Source organism: Filicampus tigris, chromosome 2, assembly GCF_054856515.1.
Source record: "Filicampus tigris isolate MCC_2025a chromosome 2, RoL_Ftig_1.0, whole genome shotgun sequence".
Taxonomy (NCBI): Eukaryota; Metazoa; Chordata; class Actinopteri; order Syngnathiformes; family Syngnathidae; genus Filicampus; species Filicampus tigris.
In genome coordinates this window covers 28,293,643-28,315,717 of record NC_141218.1, presented here as the reverse complement: position 1 = coordinate 28,315,717, position 22,075 = coordinate 28,293,643, and the positions used below count along the sequence as shown (strand labels likewise).

Sequence of the window (22,075 nt, the reverse complement as noted above, 5' to 3'; positions counted from 1 at the left end):
GATGGCCGGTGTGTTCGGCGACCCTCTTGACAATTCATCTTATTTTCTTGATTGTGGTGATTGGTGCTTCATTCACGGACTCTTTGCTGGTCTATGATCGCCAGTCTTTGTTGGTCTTGCAGTGCCATGTTCCTTTTCTGTGTCCACGCGCTCCATTGAATGTTAGGCAAGCCACTTCTCTGTCCATTTTTAAAACCAGTTTGAAGACACATTTCTATTCTTTGGCTTTCGACCCGACCTGAGACTGACAGTTTTTCAGCTGTGTTCTGGTGTCTATTGTATACAGTGTTTTGTGTTAATTTATTGCTTTCACTTGTTGTATTATGGCTATTTTGCTGTTGTATGTAAAGTGCTTTGTTACAGCTGTAGCTGTTGTGAAATGCACTAATAAATAAAGTTGTATTGTATTGTGTGTGAATGGGACCCATCCATTGCTGCGTACACTCTTCGACATTTTTACCCCAAGTTTCAGTATTTATAAGAAATGTGGTTTTTAGAGCCAAGGAGACTTCGACTGCTTGTACGTGAACAACCTATAATGTTTTTTAGTTGCCACATTATGAAATTTGAAGACCCAGATATTAAAATTCTAGACTTTTTCAAGAATTTTCAGGTATTATTTCCAAACTCATAAATTCAATGCTTCTCTGAATTTTTAAGGCCCCGAAGGAACCCTATAATTCTGTGGCCGAGATTATTTTGTGCATTTTTTAAAAGATTTAATCGTACTTCAATTTAGTTTGATCTCTTAGTTTTTCTAAATCATCCACAGTCGAGCTCCAAAACAGTTCAGTAATTGTGTGCATTGAAATGAACATTGCACGTGTACTTGTCAAGTATCTGTGACTGCTGCCTGTAACGTGTCTTCATGTAAATGAACGTGGAAAGTGGAAAGTATGTCGTGTGTAATGCGCTTTAGTCTGAGTGCGGCAGTAGCAGCAGCAGCAGCAAATGCTAATCATCTTAAAGGAGATCAGCTGAGTAGATTTTGACATCAATCGGAGGAGGAGTTGCCATGTCTGGCCAAGACTTATCTGGCGTACGTGAGAATCGCCATGCAGCCACTTGGGCCCACCAAATGTTGCAGTCTATATGGTACTATAAATATAGTGTCACATATTAGGGTGCAGACCTCTGCCAAGGCCAAACGATTCTAAACAGTCTGTATGACGGAAAAATCACACGAGCCAGCAGATGCCGTTACTCGCCAGTCCTGTAGGTGGCGGTAACTCACATTGGAAGCAGACTGCATCAGGAGAAAAGTAAACAAAATCACCAACCTTTGATTGTGTAATAGGTCATTTAATTCCAACCAACCGACTTGCTAAACAACCAACTAAATAAATAACTGACTGACTTACTAAATATCCAACCAACGGATAAACCAACCAACCGTCTAAGCCTAAGGTACTAAAAATCTAAGCAACCAATTAACCAACTTACATACCAACTAACTGAATACAAAATAACAGACTTGACTGAATATCCTGTCACTTACCTCACTAAAATGAAAGAATTGTATTTACACACATTTAATATTAATCCTACAAAGAATAACTCAATGACAAAAGTATTACAATATTATTGACGTTTCAACAATGGACAAACACAACGTTTGTTTTTGTTTATCTTTAACTTAATGGCAGCGGCCCACGAACGGTGTGCCACTGACCTTGTGAAGAGCCAGCATAGAAACAGATCGAAACAAATAGCGTTCACCATTACCGACGCTCCAACGTGACCGGTCTGATGACATTTTAGAAAGGAGCGGCTGGGAATGGTAATTGCAGCCAGACTCCATTGCCATTTTCTGAGTGAAGTGTTTATGAAGGTAACAACACAGCTCGTGTCGTAAAGTGTCTTGTGTCTTGATTTTGGTAGCATCCAAAAACATTTACGATGAATAAACACAAATGTAGCACGCAGTGTTGTAATCTGGCGACGAAGCATCACTTGGCATTGCTGTCTTTGTTATAGTTTGTGTTCCCACTGCTGCTTGTGTGAATCGAGCAGCGAACAGGTAAACCGAAGGTAGTGGTACAAGGCTAATGCACATTCGAGTCTTGGGCCCAGGCATGTGCACGTCCGTGGGCATGTGCCTGTTGCTTTTTTTTTTCTTGAGTCACAACATTCCGTTTATGCCTGCGTTGTTTCGGTGATGAACATCTTTTGATCCGGTGTGGAGGAGTGTGTCAGCACTAGGGTATGGCACCCAGAACCTGGAATCGAGTGGAACCAGGTCCATCATTCCAGTTCTCCGGAACCGTTCAATTTTAGAATGTCGGTGCTAAGTTTCGATTCCTAGCTCGCCCCAACTCAAGCTGCCGTGGTCCTCTCGGTCCGCCCCTCCGCTCGCTTCGCACCAACCGGCAAGCGCGGCCCACGGTGGCGGCTAATCTGGGCGTGCGCCCGGCCCTTCCCACGGATCTCCACAGCGCCGCGGTGGCAGCAGTCGTCTTTCGCGGGGTCGGTGATCCTGCCCTGGCCGGCTTGGCTGACTCATTCAACCGACGCCTAGCCATATAACTGACGCGATGCAGCTTATGAACCAAAAGTCAGAATCGACTAAGTACATCTAATGGCAACATTGAGCCAACAGGTTAAACACACAAATGCACATATCCAGCAAATATTTAGCTTATAGCATATGCAGCAGCAGCATATAAATAAATACTGTACATACAGATAACATCATATGATTACATAGACTGCTTGGATTAGATAGACTTTCCTTGCTTGCCCTTAAAATGCAGCGCTGTGTTTGTCATATATATTTTCTTTCCAAAGCAAGACAAGGTTAGTCAATCAATTGGTGTTCGCTTTCGGTAACAGCTGCATTATTGTTTTGTTTTGAACTTCTCAAAAATAAAGCTCTTGTGAAAAATAATACTAAATAAGAATGCAAAAAAATGTATTAAAATAAATATACTGATTGAAAACAGCCCTTTGAGTAATCCATGGTAAATAAATTTCACAAATAGTAAAAAGGTAATGAAATTGAACTACATGTGATTCATGAGATTTGTCCAAAAATAACACCTTTTTTTTTTCTTTTTCTAAGAATCGGAATCGAGAATCATTAGGATCCGGAATCCAATCAAAGAATCTGAACCGTAATCGTCCAAATTCAAACGATGCCCAGCACCCAAAAAATTTTTCATCCCTCCCAAAAAAAACAAAAAAAAAACGAAAGAGAGAGAGAGATTATCAGTCGCACTTGGCATGTGTGGATGAAAAAATTACTCATATTTTAGGGGCAAAATCCCAAAACTAACCAACAAAAGCAGCATCCTTACACATTGCCTTGCAATTTTGCTGGCGAGTATTTCAACCAAACCATTTTCAATTTTGTGTTTGTCATTCAATTGGCGCACACTGTTAAGTTGTCAAGGTCGGCGTGTCCGCTAGGCATCAAAATAGACTAATGGAGTAGGCCATTTTGTGAACATGGGCACAAACTTACGAGCCGCTGAAAAGATTAATGATGGACTGAATGCGAGGAGTGACACGCTTGGCTGTTGCTTGAAGCACACTCTTTGTGTCCTCCAAATCAACCACACATTAATTAGCGCAATTATATTTGTGGTTTATCATTCTAAATGAGGTATTTTGAGAGCGATGAGCACACTTTGAAACGCTCACCTGTCGGCTGGGTCATCGGAGCAGGTGTGTCGCGGTGAGTTTGAGGAAACAGGGCAGTCTTCGCCATCTTGGGGAAGTTCCTCGCACTCCGCCTCACACTTTTCGTCGTCCAGCAGTTCTGTGATCTGACCACAAAAATGACAAATATGAAAAGGATTGCACTCATGAAGTCTTTTTTTAGCAAGAAATGGAAACTCGCTAGTCACTTTTATTAAACTAGCTCCTCTCTGTTCATGACCATGTTAGTTAGTGTAAGCAGTGCAAGTCAGCGGGCGGTGTTGGAAAAAAATGTGCTAAAGTTGAATAGATACAATTGATTAATTGCCCAGCTCTACGCAAGTGTGGCTTCATAGAAAAGGTACTCTGTCCTGAATTGTTTAATACATCTAGATGTAAATACAATGAATTAAAAGCTTTTGAACTTTTTTTCCCCTCATACAGTGGTACCTCTACTTACAGTGGTACCTCTACTTGCAAACGTCTTTTCATACGAAATTTTCAAGTTACGAAACGCCTCAACAGGAAAATATTGTCTCTTGTTACGAAAGAAATTTCAAGATACGAAAGGTAAAAATAGAGTATAGGCTGCTGCTCGCAGCTCCGGAGTTTAATGAACGCAACATACTCATAGCTGCTGTGCCATTGGCTATTACCTAGCATCTTCCTGGCATCCCATTGGCTAAGAGGGACCTCTACCGTATGTGTCTATGTGTGTGTAGACATACAGGTAGATAGATATATATGTGATAGATATGTCTATGTGTCCCCGTCAGTCGCCTCTCGGGTCATGAGGTGTTCTGATAGTTTTACGTGAATTGGAAACGAGGAAAAGGAAAGAAAGGACAAAATCTTTTTTTTTTTGTCCATACAAACAAAGCAAGAGATAATAGGAAAGTATGAAAAAGAGATGCTTTTGGTTGATCTCGCCAAAGAATATGACCGTAATGTATCGACAGTCGCCACGTTATTAAATCAGTTCTTTACAAAACGCCAGGCAAAAACCACTTCTGAGAGAGAACATGAACCAAAGAGGGCAAAAAGCGATGAGGACAACAATTAAAAGATAAATGACCATCATTTTTATTCTTTACTCTATTCTTTGTTTTTTACATTATGCACAACTCTCATTTATTGTGCAATAATCTAATTGGAACATGTTTGTATTTTTTACATGTTTTGATGCATTTTTATGCTTTATGAAACATTTATGCCTGAATATTGGGGGGCTTGGAACGAATTAGGGCATGTACATGGAAAACACGTCTCTACTTACAAAATTTCCTACTTGAGAAATTTCTTCCAGAACCAATTAATTTCGTAAGTAGAGGTAACACTGTATTTTTTATCTGAAACCCAAAATATCTTCAAAATACAACAAAAACAAAGGAATTGATGTTGCCGTTCCAATAATTTTGGAGAGGGCTGTATATCAACTTGCCAAGGTTACTGCCGCAAACCTTCTGAATGTGATGCCATTATGTAAGTTTACAACAGCCCCCTCCACCCGTCAGGGTGCTATGTCATACTAAATGACCTTTTCATTTGATTTAACTGAGCTGTGACATTTAAGGCAACGTAGGCAGTTTCATAACACGCCTAAATATAGTCGCATTCACTCAGCAGGTGGACAAGATGGAGGGTAGGGGGTGGGAGGGGTGTGTGGTGGGGGTAGTGGGGAGGGGTTTGTCGCGGTCAAAAAGCTGAGGATGAGTAATATACTCCGGAGGCTCAGGGATTTTAACCTATTTTGGACAAATCACAGAAATTTGCCCAAGGTGTCAGTTTCACGCAAAACATGTTCCAGCGAGCATGGCGGCCAAAGCAAACATTCTAGTGTCAACTGTTCCAGCACGAGCAAGGCGAGTTTGTCTCAGTAGGTTGTGAATAATAAGGTTGACTAATAAAATACCTCTAAAAAATTGGATTTTGTTTTTTTAAAGACTGGCCACTAATATACGCATATCGTCACTGTCACAAGTAAATTTATTCTTTTTTTTCTTTTCCTTTATTTGTTTCGGAAAACAACAAATTCAACAAACAAAAAGAGTGCAGTTGCTTCGATTCAACCTTTTAGGATTACCATAACCTGGATGCCTAAACAATCTACACAGAAATAAAGAAAAACCCAAAATTTTAGCAAGCGCATTGGTATTTTTATTGAGAATGGACAGTATGTTAAATAAAGCTTAGGCCATGTTTTTAGCTCAACGAAATAATCCCTTTACAGTCCTGTCCAATACTGCCAAATACACGGGGTGCTACTATTGGTATGATATAATTTGTTTAACTGTCAACATAACCAGCTAACTAATAAATCGACTGACTGGCTTTAGAATTAACTGACTACTTAAAATATTTTGAAAAATAAAATCTTACATTTTACAATATCTATCTATCTATATATATATATATATATATATATATATATATATATATATATATATATATACATATTAGCACTAATATTAGCATCACCCTTTCTAGTACAAGCAAGATTGACTCTTATTTAACTTATTTAGTATCATGCTTTCCCCCCCGAAAAGCATTCCAGCACTAATGTACGCATACAATAAAAAGTGGAAGAAAGAGTATCTTGCCATAAAGTTCATTTATGTAAAGACATTAATGAAAAGTAATTATCATAAATACAGAAATGTACATTATTATGAACTAAATGTCAATCCTCTCTCACACTTTGGAGACATGGTTTCTTGTTAAAAAAAAAAAGTGAATAATGCATCAGATGTATGAAAACATTTTGTCATATGCATGAGCTAGGCATCTGTGAAAAGTATACAGCTTGGTATGCCATTTGCAGTTTACATGTGATATTTTGCAGCACCTCGAGTCATGTTTTCTGTCTGGCTTGACCCACATCATACATTCATATTAATGATTTGACGACGTCATGGTGGCTTGTACATACGCCTCACATTTCCTTTCTCTGCCTTCAGTATGTCCTCTGCTCGGGTCTGGAGAGTAAACCCATCTGCTGCCATGTTGCCATGGCAATACGGCCACTCAGACACTCCTATTGGTTGCCGGTAGATTCTTGCATGGTCACATCCAAAGTGCATCCACACACCAGGATGACTCAACCATATTAAGATGAGGAAGATAATCAGATCTTGCTTGAAGTGATTACATTATTTACTGAGTCAACAACAATATCAAAGGGTCACACGAAGTTCACCGGAGTACTGAAGTCATGTATTTCTTTCAATGCTGATAAATATAGTAACTAACTACAAAAACAGTGTCAAGCCAACTAATTAATCATCTGAGTTTCTAACCAACTAACAAAAATAACCAATTGACATGATAAAATAAATCACTGATTCTTGAGAGTTGGGACAAAGGTCCGACAAAGTCTAATAATGTATATTTAATAAGGAAAAATACATTTAAAAAACACACACAAAAAAAGGAAAAATTAATCAAAATTAACATGCTAAACAAATTAAATCTGAACGAATTGAGAATATGAATGCATTTTTTAGAAATGAATAAATAAATAATAATAATTACAAAAATAAAAATAAATAAATAAATAAAACGCCCCAGCACACGAGGTGCGGATGGCGACGAGCAGCGATGGCGCCCAGTGTGCAACGGGCTTAACCAAGTGACTAAATAAACAATTATATAACCAAGGCATTAAATTAATTACATGACCCTAACCTAACAAAATAACCAACTAACTGATTCACTGACTACATTAGCAACTAAATGACTGACGAACTAACGAGCCAACCAAACAAGAAACTAAATAACCAAAATAGCATGATAAAGGGAGTAAATCACTAACAAACTACCTCAACCCTCAATACTCAACTAAACAACAACCAATTACATATACAGGTAACCAAAAAAACAACTAACTACACAACCGAGTAAGAGACCAACCAAATACATAAGTAACTAACTGACCAACCACATAAATAAACCAAGTAATTGGCTAAACACCCAAGTAACCAACCAACCTAGGATATAACCAACCAATTGACTGACTAACCAACCATTAAAATTACAAATTAACATGATCAGGTGAGTTAATTAATTTAAAGTGCTACATAAGTGCTAGGGGTGTAACGGTACACGTGAGTGTATTAAGTTTCGGTATGGCATGTTCGGTTTGGTCCACTTATTAGCGCGAGCTTACGCACGGGCGCTATTGACGGTTGCACGTGGGAGAGGAGGGCGGCGGCACTAAAGGGGAGCCAGGACGGCAGAAGCCGTGATGAATCATAAATGCATGAATAAATGGCATTATAATGGCATACGCAAACAAGCCAGAGCTCGAAGGTCCCCCGTACACTGCAGTCTCCTGTTTGGGAAGATTCTAGCTTTCCTGTGAAAATCGCCCATGGGGAAAGATACGTGCATAAGTCCCAAAGCTGCGTGCCGACATTGCTACATGAGATTGGTGGCTATGTTGCATAATAACATAATAACGAATATCCGACTTTGAATGTTTCTTAGACGAGGAAGCAAGCAGTATTTTTAGCCAAAAACAAAGTACAACAACTCTCTCCTTCGTTCTCCGCTGCTTCTCTCACTCGCCGTACGATGCATTCATGAACCTCGGAAACATCACAACTCAGCAAAACACAAATCCGAATACAACACAGATAACGCCATTCGTTACAATATGCTGTTGAACATGCAAACATTTCAATGCCTGTATAAGTGTAAATAATTTCATAAAGACGGTAAAGTTACTGTATTTCATTATAAAAAGAGTTTTAATACAGTTAGCAATAATTGTAACTGTTATTGTATGAATTTTTTTCATCACAAAAGGTGTTTATGTACTGTAATGACAACTTGTCTTTAACTTGAATACTTATATGTGTCATAGGCTGTTGCTGCTGAGTGTTTAAAGATTTCAGTGTCTTAATAATTTACAAAATTAAGTAACTTGTTGTTACTGTATTATTTATTCTGGTGTAATTTCTTAGAATGTCACCCGAATGGTTCACTTTTATTCCCCCCCCCCCAAAAAAATGTAACATTTACTTGTCATCTTTTCAGAATAAACATTTTTTTTTTAAATTCTGTTTTTTGTACCGAAACTGTACCGAACCGAAGTTTCCAAGAAACCGAACCGAATCGAAATGTGATTTAGCGTACCGTTACACCCTTAATAAGTGCACAGCATTTACCATTTACTCGGATGTCACGATATCCAAATGTCACAATACGATAATATCACGACATGAACCTCACGATACGATAATTATCGCTCTATTGTGGAGAGGTTGCCGATATATAAAAAGCTCATTATACTGTATAAAAGCTCACAATATTGTAAAAAAAGAGCTCATATAAAAAATAAAAATAAAATCACAATATTCTGTCTTTGTACATAACAGCATTCACAAAGAAATAGGTTTGGCCACTCATGCGCTCCTATTGGCATATTTGCTGGTATGACTGATTTCAACATAGTTTTGTTCACGTGAGCAATAATCTGTTTGACTTGGTTGTGTGGGTGTGTGTATGATTTCTGTAGAACACGGAATACAAATAAAAATAAGATAAACATGAGCAGTTGCATGTAAATGTAATAAACAAACCACCAGAGGGTGCTGGAACTGCACAAAGGGAAAACTACTTGGGCTCTTAAACAGTTTTGCTGCTATTAATATCGTGACATGATGACGACGATATCGTGGCAAATTTAACATCGCGATACCATGATATTGCCAATATTGTGCTATCCCTAGCATTTAATATTATTTTTTTAATTGTGTTTTTATTTAGAACCTCTTCTTTTACATGGTTAAATAATTAAGACTTTTATTTACAAACATACAAATCACAATAATACCTTGTGCATTTAAAAAAAAAATCTTTTTTAAAACCTCTTTTGTTCCTTATCTCAAGAATGAGTGAAATAACTACAAAATACTAGGGCTGTACAATATATTGAAAAAAATATCGATAACGTGATAATGGCCTATGCAATATGCGTATCGTAAAGACATTAAATAATTTTCTTATGGAATTGTATGCTTTTATCTGAATTTGACCAGTCAGATATAAAATTAAATGCACATTGCCACCCAATAGTTGGGCATTATCTAGGGCAGGGGTCGGCAACCTTTCATACTCAAAGAGCCATTTCGACCCTGTTTCCACGGAAAAGAAAGCACTTGGAGCCGCAAACACTCTTTGACATTAACCTCCAAAAAATGCCAGCTTGTTTGAGTTCCCAGGGACTGCCTCGTTCAAGTTGTATAATACCTTATTGCACACTAACATCCACTTATTACTACCTACAAAATACATTCAGTCGGTAATTTGACACTTGAATTGAGAGTACAAAAACCAAGACGGCGACATCCAAATACTTCAAAGTCCGCGCTCATGTGAAGCACCTATCGTAATCCCAGCCTTTTAAACGCCACACCAGCAAAAACACCTGCCCAATACAAAGAACGGGGTATTAACGTAAAAAACGGGAACACCGTAATTGTGTAATGTGATTTTTTTTCAATCTTTTTTTGTTTTCTAAGTGTGACATAACAGGGGGGTTAAAGATCATATCATCATGTGACATTATAATAAAAGCCGAGAGACTTCATACGACATTTGGCATCTGAGACACGACTCACGATTAAAAGGGATTCATAGTCCAGGGTGCAGTTGTACATTGACTGGTTAAAACATTAACACTATCAAAGACTGTTTGCACTAGTTCAGACTGGGAAATTGATGTGGTGAGATCAAAGTTACATCCGGAGGTGTGTGATGCTGTCATGATAATAAGTCAATCAAATCACTTTTAATCCAACTGCGTTTTAAGACATCATAGTTCATTTAAAATAAGATTAAAAATTGTTTAGATGTTAATTAGTGCTGTCAAATTCACCGCGTTAATGGGCAGTAATTAAATTTTGCAATTGATCGCCTCAAAATATTTGACGCATTTAACGCACAATTTCAGCTGGTGGTGTGCCGCGGGATTTTTTCAATGAAATAAATGTGCCTTGACTCAAAAAAATTTGAAAAACACTGACTGATATAGACGACGCGCTTGTGGACTTTGAACCGGTAGAACCAGTCGAACTTGATATATGGTTAAGGTATATATTCTTGTAGACAATGACAATATCGACGTCTTTGTAACAGAAAAGAGGATGTAATTACCACTCGATTTTTAAAAAAATTAAAAGTAGTGCTTCGCTTGGACTGACAGTTTATTTTGACCTCTTCGATTGAAACAGTAAAGATTAATAAACTTGGGTCTGTGTGAAAGCCACATGTCTAAGCCCTCAAATTCTTTTGCAATTATGTTTCTGTCTGCTACAGGGGCTGAGATATTAATTATTTTGAAGGTGCTGAATTTCTGGGAAAACTTACGACCTTAGGTTTTGGGGAGCCGTTGAGCCAGGCGCTTTAGGCCTCAATGGGTTAAAACATTATACTCATTGGCCTTTTCTTCTTCATAAATACATTTCAAATTTCCAAATCCAAATCTTATTTCGGGGCCCGTTTTTTGTGGTCATCAAGTATTAGCAAAAGCATGGAAACAGGTCGTGGGTGAAAAGGGTGAGAAATGTAAAACCCCTCTAAGGGAGTCCAGAAGCATGCTCAACCGGAAGAATTTTTTTAGTATTTCATATTTAAAAACATCTTTCTGATGCATTTCAAGAGGAAAATCCAAGCAGAATCAAAAGACAATAATACCAATGTAAAATAAAGTATCTATCTATGAATTATGCTGTTTCAGAAATGAGACTGACAACTCTCTCTCAGAAATACAAAACAGGACAACTTTAATGGAGTTAATGAATAATAAATGGGGGCATAAATAAACAGTATTCAACTGTTGTGTTGCAAGGCTCCAGACTAACATTTTGTTTTTTATTAAAAGCCAGTGTTGCCACAGTTACATTGAAATACTTTACTTTACTGATAACGTGCATTAAAAAGTAACTAAGTTACTTTATTGACAACTTGATTTTAAAAGTAACTAAGTTTGATTATAAGTTAATTTAGTAGTTACATTCAGCAGATACCGACAACCCTGCTGAGCATATAAATATGACAGTTTTTTGCCACTTCATTGGAAGTGCATTTTTAACAGTGTTTTGATGATGCGCAAAAAGCTAAATTTGACTCGCATACTGATGCAAAACGGCTAATTTCGAGCCTTAACTAGTGTAGTGTTTTTTCTTTTAAGAACTTCCGAGACACGACGAGGAAACATTATACTGTACACTACACGGTACTATTCATGTTACTCGGGAGGTTACAAAAGTGCGAGTGAGTTTGATGAAGTAACCAAATGGGCCAAGAAGTAGTGATGGACAAAACCAAGAGCACCATCTATAGAAGTCAAAAAATATCAAAAGGGCTTCATGAAGCTTAATTTTCCCATCATGAGATCGGTCACAAGGCTGACGGCCCGGTATCTCAGTTTTCTTCCCAGCTTTTCCCTATTCTTTACACATAGACAGCAACCCGGAAAAAAATGAAATGAGGTGCAACTTAAAGCCTCTTCAAACTCCTTAGAGAATGCCTTGAAGAGTGGTTTTCTTCCAGATTTTTTCCATCGAATATTTTATCAAACACATTTTCTATTGATACTGAGCATGTGTCTATCGTGATGAATATTGATAATCATTTATTGCCCAGTACTCCATGTTTCATATGTTTATGTAGACAGTTTGTGTCGGTTGCGTAAATTACATAACCATGGGTGTCCATCACCATTTTCCTTCTCCCTTCAAATACCGCCATCTTTCTCTCTCCAAGTATTTTCCGGCTACCTCTCCTTCAGTCTTACGTAATTGGTGGACAAATGAGTCTGTTACCTGTTCGTTGATGGAGCTGTAATCGTTGGTGGTAGAGACGTCGTCATCCTCAGAGTCAAACAGGCCCTCCTGGTTGTCCAGCAGCTCAGCCAGGACTCGGCTAACAGACTCCTGGTCACGCAGGTCCTCGCCTTCTGTCGACAGACTGCTCATGGGTGAAAGCAGAAGACAACAGCGTGTCATTATAAGCCACATTAGAATACCAGTTTGGTCCAGAAGTACAAACCCCCAATTCCCAAAGTTGGGATATAAAAACAGGATAATGAAAGATCTGAATCTATATGAATGGCTTTATATTAGCCAACAGGTTAACTAAAAAACAAATTGGGAATTACACATCGCATTATCAGTTCAAAGTCTCAGAGTCAGCATGCCCTGATCCTAGCACGGGACCAGCTGGTGAAGATCAGCCCCATAGGCAGGGCCAGCCAGGGAGGAGACCAACCCACATTATGTTTAGATTTTGAAAAGTATAAATGTGAGGGCTGCATGTTAGACCGCGCCCCTTTTCTGCCTTCGCCCGTCTCGGGTGAGAGCATTTGCAAGGATGGAAAAGCTGCCCAGATCTGATCATTGTATGATTCCTGAACTTCAGAGATGGTAAAGAAAACTGATGAGAAAATTCAATCGATTTGTGTGAGTCTTTATTTAAATATTTGATACCTTCTTGAAACGAACACGCATTGAGTAAGTAGCTGTTTTGTAAATTGGTAATTGGGCTTATGGACTCGAGACCTACAAAACATTCCATCAATACAACAATTTGCAAATACTTTTCAACCTATATTGAATTTAATAAGTTACAAAGACAGAAGATCTTCAAATGATATGTTCAAACTAATAAACGTTAGTTTTGTTTTGTTTTTTTCTGGCAAAAACTCTCAATTTAAATTTGATGAGGCAAAACATTTAAAAAAAAAAAAGTGGGCAGACGGGCAACAAAAGACTGGGAAAGTTGAGGAATGCTCAAAAAACATCTGTTTGGAAGATTCCACAAGTGAACGGGTTAATTGGAAAAAGGGGTATCATGATTGGGTACAAAAGGAGCAAGCACAAAAAGCTCAGTTGTTCACAAGCAAGGGTGAGGCAAGGTTCACCACTTTGTGAACAACTATGTGAGCAAATAGTCCAACAGTTTAAGAACAATGTTTGTCAATGATACAAATTGTAAGGAATTTAGGCATTTCATCATCTACGGTCCAGAATATCAACAAAAGATTCAGAGAATCTGGAGATCTCTCTGCAGGTAAGCGTCAAGGCCAAAAACCAGCATCAAAAGCAAGTACTTTACGCATGTTCTCCATTTATATCAGCAACAAGTTAATCTTTTTTCTATAATTAATTTGATGTAATACATTTTCATGTACAGTTTATACCTTTAAATACAATTTAAAAAATCATATACGTAGCTGGCCAACATGCCTATTGAAGACATCACTAGATAAGTGTTGCGTGTGGAAACGATGGACTAGGCTCCACAAATACACAGCTGCGCCGAAAGGAATGCATCTAACGTTAATCCTGAAGGAATGAAGCCATATCGTTTTGAGCCAAAACTATGAAATAAGTGTAACTCGTTAATGATTTGAATTCATTTTGGTATCGTTTACTAGATAATAAAAATGGTGCAGATATTATACTAGATATATTTTATTTTATTTTTCATGTTTGGCTTTCACAGACATGAAAAGGGCATTCAAGTCACTAGAAATGTACTTGTGTAGAAAAGTGAATTAATAGTCAATACACTATCTATGCAAGATGTAAGTCGCGCATGCGCAGGTCGGTCATCTTCGCTCGCTAACTACGGCAACTACACTAGGAAAACACACGTAGTGATCCTCTGCACAATCTGTGGTACGCATTCAAAACCCCAATAACGTATATATTAATGACATATGCACTACTTTCATATCGTCTTGCTCAAGTAGAAATGAGTTTTTTAAACTTGTATTTTCCGTGCAACTAACCACAGTAGGCTAGTATTTCCATTCATTGTATAGTTTTAAATAAATATCTAGCAAAATTAAACAAAACACTTTTTAATAAAACATGAAAAATGCCAAACCGAGTAAACAATCAACATTTTTGTGTATGGACAATCAAAAAAATACGCGTTCTAAGGTCTCTATATCTTCATTACAAAAAACACAGTTAATGTGGTCAAAACATTAGGATATTTTTTAAAAATCTCTTATTCAAAACCAGCATCTAATCATATTTTCCATAAAACACGAGAATTACAAACTCAGCACACAAGCAACATACACTGTGCACTACAACAACAAAAACAACAAAAAGAGGTCTTCTAAAAAGTTCATGTTGTTCATTACCTATTTCCTATTTTGTTTCACTGTCCCAAATTTAATGTCACTGTACTCCTCTGACTACTACTACTACTACTACTACTACTACTACTAATAATAATAATAATAATAGCTCCACATTAAACCTCTGATTAGGGATATATATATATATATATATATATATATAATTTAACATCCTAAAATGTGTTTCTCTACCTTTACATATTTTGTCTTTATTCAAACATCAATTTCTCATTTAATATATAAAAATAATATATTAGACGGGAGGGCACTTCATAAGAATTAGTGCGTAACATTTTGAAACTGCACCACTGATTGCGCAGGCATTATATAGGCATTTGGTCGTAGTGTCGTTGCCGTAGTTAGCGATCAAACAAAGCTGACCTTCTGCGCATGCACGATTTAGACCCAATCCCAATACAGGCAATTGAACCCTACGGTCTTCGCTGAAGTGCACACGCAGTCGAAGTACACAAAGCGTTCGAGGGCGCAGGTTACAAATGTAGAAAAATTGCAGAATTGGGACACTACGTGTGCCGTCATCGACGTATGCTCCAACGTCAGCGAGCATGGCGGCACGGGTTGTTGTCTTGGCAATTTTGCTGTCAATTTCATCCATCAGCCAAACCGCTTATCTTCACGAGGGTCGTGGGTAGGGATGGGAATTTCGACTAATTTGCCCGCCGACTAGTCTCAAATTTGATTTGCGACTGGCCGACTAGTCTATAAGCAAGAAAACTTGAAATGTAATACATATTGAATTCAAAGTTGAAAATGCAAATGTTTTGTGTATTTACAGTAGGGGCTATTTTAGCCCAAACATTCAGGACAGTTTATTAGTTTAAATTCTATATTTATAATTATTTCAATAAATGTTTTTGTATTATTTTTCACAAGAGCTTTATTTTTGAGAAGTTCAAGACAATACAATAATGCAGCTGTTACCGAAAGCATGCTACTGAACACCAATTGATTGGCTAACCTTGTCTTGCTTTAGAAAGTATAAATATATATGACAAACAACGCTGCATTTTAAGGGCAAGCAAGGAAAGTCTATCTCATCTAAGCCATTTATGTAATCATATGGTACCTGTGTATCTGTATGTACAGTAGCTGCTGCTACGCATGATATAAGCTAAATATTAGCTAGATATCTGCATTTGTGTGTTGAACTTGTTGGTTCAATATTGCAATTAGACGTATTTAGCCAATTCTGACTTTGGGTCATGAGCCGCATCGAGGCCGCGTCGGCCGAATGAGCCGGCCGGGCCGGGCCGGGCCGGGTTGCCGACCCCGCGAAGGGCGACTGCTGCCACCGTGGTGTCCCAGCGGCCGCTGCAGCTGTGGAGATCTGTGAAAGGGCCCGCCCCGCCCAGAGTCGCCACTGGCGCTGCCCACGCTTGCCGGCCGGGACGAGGAGCTGAGCGCGACTGGGGGCGAGCTACCGTGCTATTGTTGCTACGCATTTTACAGCAGGAGCCCGAGGTTCAATCATTTTCAGATTGGTCCACTCTTTTGGACTCTGGATTATTTTTAGCCATTGTATGTAAATTAAATATTACACATAATGAAATATACTACTTAATCAGCAGGTGCGTGTGGTCTGTAGGCTTACTGGAAGATGTCAGGCCCAAAGACGGCGGCGAGTGTCCTGACGTTCCAGCTCTCACGCTGCAACGCCGCCACGCTGGCCAGGAACCGGCACAGGAAGCGTAGCAGGCCGTAGTTGAGCTGTGGAAGCTGCTGCAGTAGGAACTTCAGGTTGCGGCACAGCTCGTCCTCGCTGCTGTATTCTGCAAAGATAGATCGATATGAATGTGTGTCACACAGAAGGAAGATGAGGCGAAGAAACACTGACTGTGAGTGACTCCGCACATTCTAATTTGTACCATTGCTTAACAGGAAGTGGCAGCAATTACTCTTAAGAGATTTAATAATAGAACTCCATTGTATTTCTATGCTTTGAACACATATTCCAAGAAAACACATTCAGACCAAGATAAAATAATCCTGTAAAAGGTGACATGAGTTGAAAAAGGGATGCCCAAAAAAAATAGACCAAAAAAGGGAGAATTTGAAATGAGTGTAAAAGGTCCCCCGTGGCCGTCAAGGGGATTAGAGCAGATTATGTGAGATGATAAGAGTTCAAAGAGGCCAGGGTGACAAAGCAGAACGCTAACAACACCACAGGTGATTATCAGGCCATTACAACTAATCCACATCTTTTTGGATTTTATATCCGGTAATTAGCGTACTTCAAAGGTGACTGTGACGTGTGACATACAGTGGGTGCGATAAGTATTCAGACTCTGTGAAATTTTCACTTTCTGTGTCATTGCAGCCATTTGCCAAAATCCAAAAAGTTCATTTCTCAACAATGTACACTCAGCACCCCAGAAAAAAAAATGAAATGTAGAAATTTTTGAAAATATAGTATTAAAAAAGAAAAACTGATATCTTATGGTCATAAATATTCGGATCCTTTGGAGCGACCTTCATATTTTAACTCACATTCTGTCCATTTCTTCTGATCCTGCCCCACTATTTGAGAAGCACTGAATTAACTGATTGGACTTGATTAGGAAAGGTCTACATAAGACCTTACAGCTCACAGTGCATGTCAGAGAAAGTGAGAAAGTGATGCATTTTATTGAGTAGAACCCCCCTTTTGAGCAACAAGTTTTTCACACCTGGATTTGGGGATATTCTCCAGTCCTGTCAGGTTGGATGGTGAACGGTGGTGGACAACCAATTTGTTCCGATGCCACTCCTTTGTTATTTTAGCTGTGTGCTTCACGTCATTACCCTGTTGAGGTGAACCTTCGGCCCAGTCTGAGGTTTTGAGCACTCTGGAAGAGGTTTTCCTCCAGGATATCTCTGTACTTGGCCGCATTCATCTTTCCTTCAATTGCAACCAGCCCCACAACACGATGCTCCCACCACCATGTTTCTCTGTAGGGATTGTATTGGGCAGATGATGAGCAGTGCCTGGGTTTCTCCACACATAGGCTTAGAATTAACACCAAAAAGTTCAATCTTGGTCTCATTAGACCAGAGAAGCTAGTTTCTCATAGTCTGGGAGTCCTTCATGTGTTTTTTTGGCAAACTATGTGGGCTTTTATGTGTCTTGCACTGAGGAGAGGCTTCCCTCGGGCCACTCTGCCATAAAGCCCCGAACTGGTGGAGGGCCGCAGTGACTTTGTGGAACTTTCTCCCATCTCCCTACTGAATCTCTGCAGCTTAGTCACAGTGATCTTTGAAATCTTTACCTCTTTCACCAAGTTTCTTCTCCCCACGATTGATCAGTTTGGCTGGACAGCCAGGTCTAGAGTTGTGATCTTCCCAAGCTTCTTCCATTTGAGGATTATGGAGGCCACTGTGCTCTTAGGAACCTTGAGTGCTGCAGAAATTATTTTGTAACCATGGCCAGTTCTATGCCTTGCCACAATTCTGTCTCTGATCACCTTGGACAGTTCCTTCGACCGCATGATTCTCACTTTATCTGACATGCACTGTGAGCAATAAAGTCTTACATACTGTATATTAGGGGTGTAACGCTAAACCACATTTCGGTTAGGTTCGTTTTTTGGAAACTTCGGTTCGGTATATTTTCATTACAAAATAACAGAAGTAAACGGTACATTTTTTAGAAAAAATAAATAAAAGCGAACCATTCGGGTGATATTCTAAGAAATTACACGAGAATAAAAAATACACTAACAATAAAGATCCCTCCACCATCCTCTCCTGCGTGCAACAGTCAATAGTGCCCGTACGTAAGCTCGCACTAATAATAAAAACTGATCAGAAACCGTACGCAAGTTGGACTTAAGTGTTATTTGTAAACAAACATTTTACCGAGAAAAAAGGCAACTGGACAGTGTGTGTGTGCGCGTGCAGTGGGCATCAATTCGAGTAATTGATCAGAAAATCGATTCTAAAACGCTTAGTTTGTGACAGCGATGTACCAAACGTTGTATGTTTTTAAAAATAAAATGGAGTTTAATGGAAAAAAATATTTATCCAAACACTTCAAAATGATACATTTTAGAGCTATAATTGCAATACCGTCCTATCCTGATATTTTTGTTCAAGGTTATTCAACTGTCAGAATCTGATATTGGCCCTTGCCTAAACTGGATCCGTGTGTGCTATGGATTTTCTTGTGTGGAGTATTTACAGCTGTTCTGTTCATTTCTACTGTTAAAAGTGCCAGTTACCGGAAGTAACTTTGCTACAAATCAATCTAGGTGTCCCAGGCCCACCTTGGTGAAGCTGCAGAATGGGTCCCTGGATGGGCGCCGGGATGACGGGCTCGGGAAGCTCCTGCAAGAAGAGGCGCAGCAGACTGACGGCCGACGCCAGGTCTGCCTCCTTGTCCAGCGCCACCTCCTCGCCGCTGTCATAGCGACGCCGCAGCCAGCCCACGCGCTCAGCGTTGCCGTTGACTAGAAAGAGACCCTCCAAATCCAGATGACCTGACAACACAAAACAGGAAGACACGTGAAAACTATTAGGGGGGCAAAATCATTAAGTTCATGTCTTTAGGCTTGGGGAAGCTGTCAGGAGTTAACAGAGGACAAGATGACAAAGCAGAATGCTAATAATAGCAGCAGTAATTACATTCTATTAGAATCAAATTCACATTTTCATGCTTGGACGAGTTCCGTCTGACAATTACTGTAATTCTAAGGCGTCGGTGACGTGTGTTTTACCCACGTCTTTACAAAATGTTGAACCAACAATTGCAGAATATTTCTATTCCTTCTATTGTGCAAGATGATGATTATCATCTATAATTTGCAAGGAACAATCGCATTACAGCAACTGTGTTCCTGAGTGAGTCTCATATATACTGCACAGTATAAATGAGTTTGTTTACATTAACTTTTTAACACATCATATCCATTGTGCACTCATAATTTATTGGTCCTTAGAGAAAAGCCCAACTTTAAACACCCAGATTGAATTTATCATTCCTGCCAGGACATCAAGCTCTCTTTATAATCAACCAGGTATAGATTTTTTTTCCACTAGATAAATTTCCAAAAACATAACACTTTGGACATGAACATTTGGGAATATTTACAGTGCTCCTTCCTCATTTAACTTGATCTAGAACTAATTTAGACACAAAACAAAGAATTGTTCTGTTAAAAAGAAAATGCTGTCCTGGTTTTGCAAAATATCTTCTGCACGATTAGAGATTGCCACTTTTTAGCAACTATTACTGTCTATCTACCATGTTACTATCCAAAGAGAGTTGGGGAAGCCTCCTCAGCAGCACAACTAAGTGCGGTGAGAGGATAAGAGCAAGATAGCCAAAACCCTTAATTTTATCCAAAGTATTAGTATCCTTATTTTCTGAATACAAATAAAAAAATAATTGAAGCTGTTTATCTGTGAAGCTGTTATTCCACTATGATTTACTTATACAGTCCCCTCCAATGGCAAGGTCAATGCCTTTGTTGAAGACATTTGCGTTTCAGATCAAAAGATGAATATGAAACAAAGGTTCAGAAATCTGGCATTTATTTCATGGTATTTACATCTAGATGTGTTAAACAATTCTGGACAGAGTACCTTTTGTTTGAAGCCACACACTTTTCAAGTGAACAACAGTATTGGAACGGACGTTATTAAATTAACTTAAAGTGAATAACATTTAAAAATTGGAGGCAAAAGCCTTACAATGCTGCGACCCATTGCCTTCACCAGACTGTTGCATTTTTCTCTTGAAATTTCTTTCTAGGCCTCTACTGTAGCCTCTTTCAGTTTTGGTGGTTTCTCCCTTCAGTTTCCTCTTCAGGAAGTGAAACGCATGCTCCTTTGGGTTAAGGTCCGGTGATTGACTTGGCCAGTCTAAGACCTTCCAATTTTTCTTTCCGAATGGCTTTCAAAAACTCGCCGTCAACCATGAAAAAGCATATTGAGGTCATCTAAAAGCTTATTATCCAGGGGTGTTGAGGGTGTGAGACTTAATTCAACTTCAGCCAAATGATATAACATAAGTTTAATTTATTTCTTCATGTAATAGGCCTACCCAGTGATGTACAATGCTAGTTCATAGTAAATGTACTATGTTTGCTATGGCTAGTTACTTAGCAAGACATACCATAGTTTGCTGTCAAGCAGTAAGATGTGATTCAATGTTGCAAACTCGTTTGCTGGGCTGTGTGTGACGTTTGAAATTCGACTTTAGCCAAAACTGAACTTATAGATATGTTATTGTATATTTATAACATTGATATATGCAATATTTTTAAGTAACACTAACTACTGTTGGCCATTTTCTCATCTTAATCTGTGGACCTCACACATTCCTGCAGCAAAAGCTGGATGCACAATTACCTTCAGATAAAGGTTAGTGATGATACGCCACTGAAATTTGACTTTTGCACACATTAAGGTAACTACAGGTCTATCTTTTGCCATGAAACACACATTAATGCTTAGTGGTACACATAGCTCTTTAATGTAATTTGCATTGTAAATCTAGATGTGATCATTTTTAATGGGCATACAGTATATTCATCTGAAACAGGTAGCATTCAACATATTTTTTTAAGCATTATAATCATTACCGTTAGAAAAAATGTTTGGGGGGGGGGGGTGGTAGGGTAGTCCACTGGACTTCCACACAAGTGGCTGATAAAAGGAGTGACATGTGTGACATGGCCCAAGCTTTTGTTCTTAAAGCCAAGTCAAAAATTTGGGGGTGCTCTATCTTAATGTGATTAATTATTGTTTCATGAATGTGAGATTAATCAGGGGTGGTCGACTGTTTAGCATGTCCGCCTCACAGTTCACAGGTCATGGGTTCGAATCTGCCCCTGGCCTTCCTGTGTAGAGTTTGCATGTTCTCCCCGTGCCTGCGTGGGTTTTCTTCGGGTACTCCGGTTTCCTCCCTCATTCCAAAAACATGCTTGGTAGGTTAATTGGACACTCTAAATTGCCCCTAGGTATGATTGTGAGTGCGGATGTTTGTTTGTCTCTGTGTGCCCTGTGATTGGCTGGCAACCAATTCAGGGTGTCCCGAAGACTGCTGGGATAGGCTCCAGCACTCCCCGCGACCCTTGTGAGGATAAGCGGTATAGATAATGGATGGCTGGATGGATGGAGATTAATCATGCAATACCATAATTAATTCATTACCATGAAATAAAAGACGGCCTTCTGAACTTTTCTCTGATATTCAGCTTTTGATTTGAAACCCAAATCTCTTCAGTCTACAGCAAAAACATGGGAATTGACCTTGCAGCGCCATTACTTTTGAGGGGA

General features: G+C 38.9%; 1 protein-coding gene across 4 annotated transcripts in view; it reads right to left on the bottom strand.

Annotated features, from left to right (window-relative positions):
- Positions 1 to 22,075, bottom strand: part of fam13b (family with sequence similarity 13 member B) — a 71,784-nt gene that overhangs the window by 33,849 nt on the left and 15,860 nt on the right. For all 4 annotated transcript variants that reach the window (XM_086023231.1, XM_086023230.1, XM_086023233.1 and 1 more), the window contains 4 exons: positions 19,060 to 19,272; positions 16,410 to 16,587; positions 12,468 to 12,612; positions 3,643 to 3,767 (listed from right to left, as the gene is read on the bottom strand). In XM_086023231.1, the coding sequence (XP_085879357.1) occupies positions 3,643 to 3,767; positions 12,468 to 12,612; positions 16,410 to 16,587; positions 19,060 to 19,272 (661 nt within the window). The remainder of the gene's footprint in view (positions 1 to 3,642; positions 3,768 to 12,467; positions 12,613 to 16,409; positions 16,588 to 19,059; positions 19,273 to 22,075) is intronic.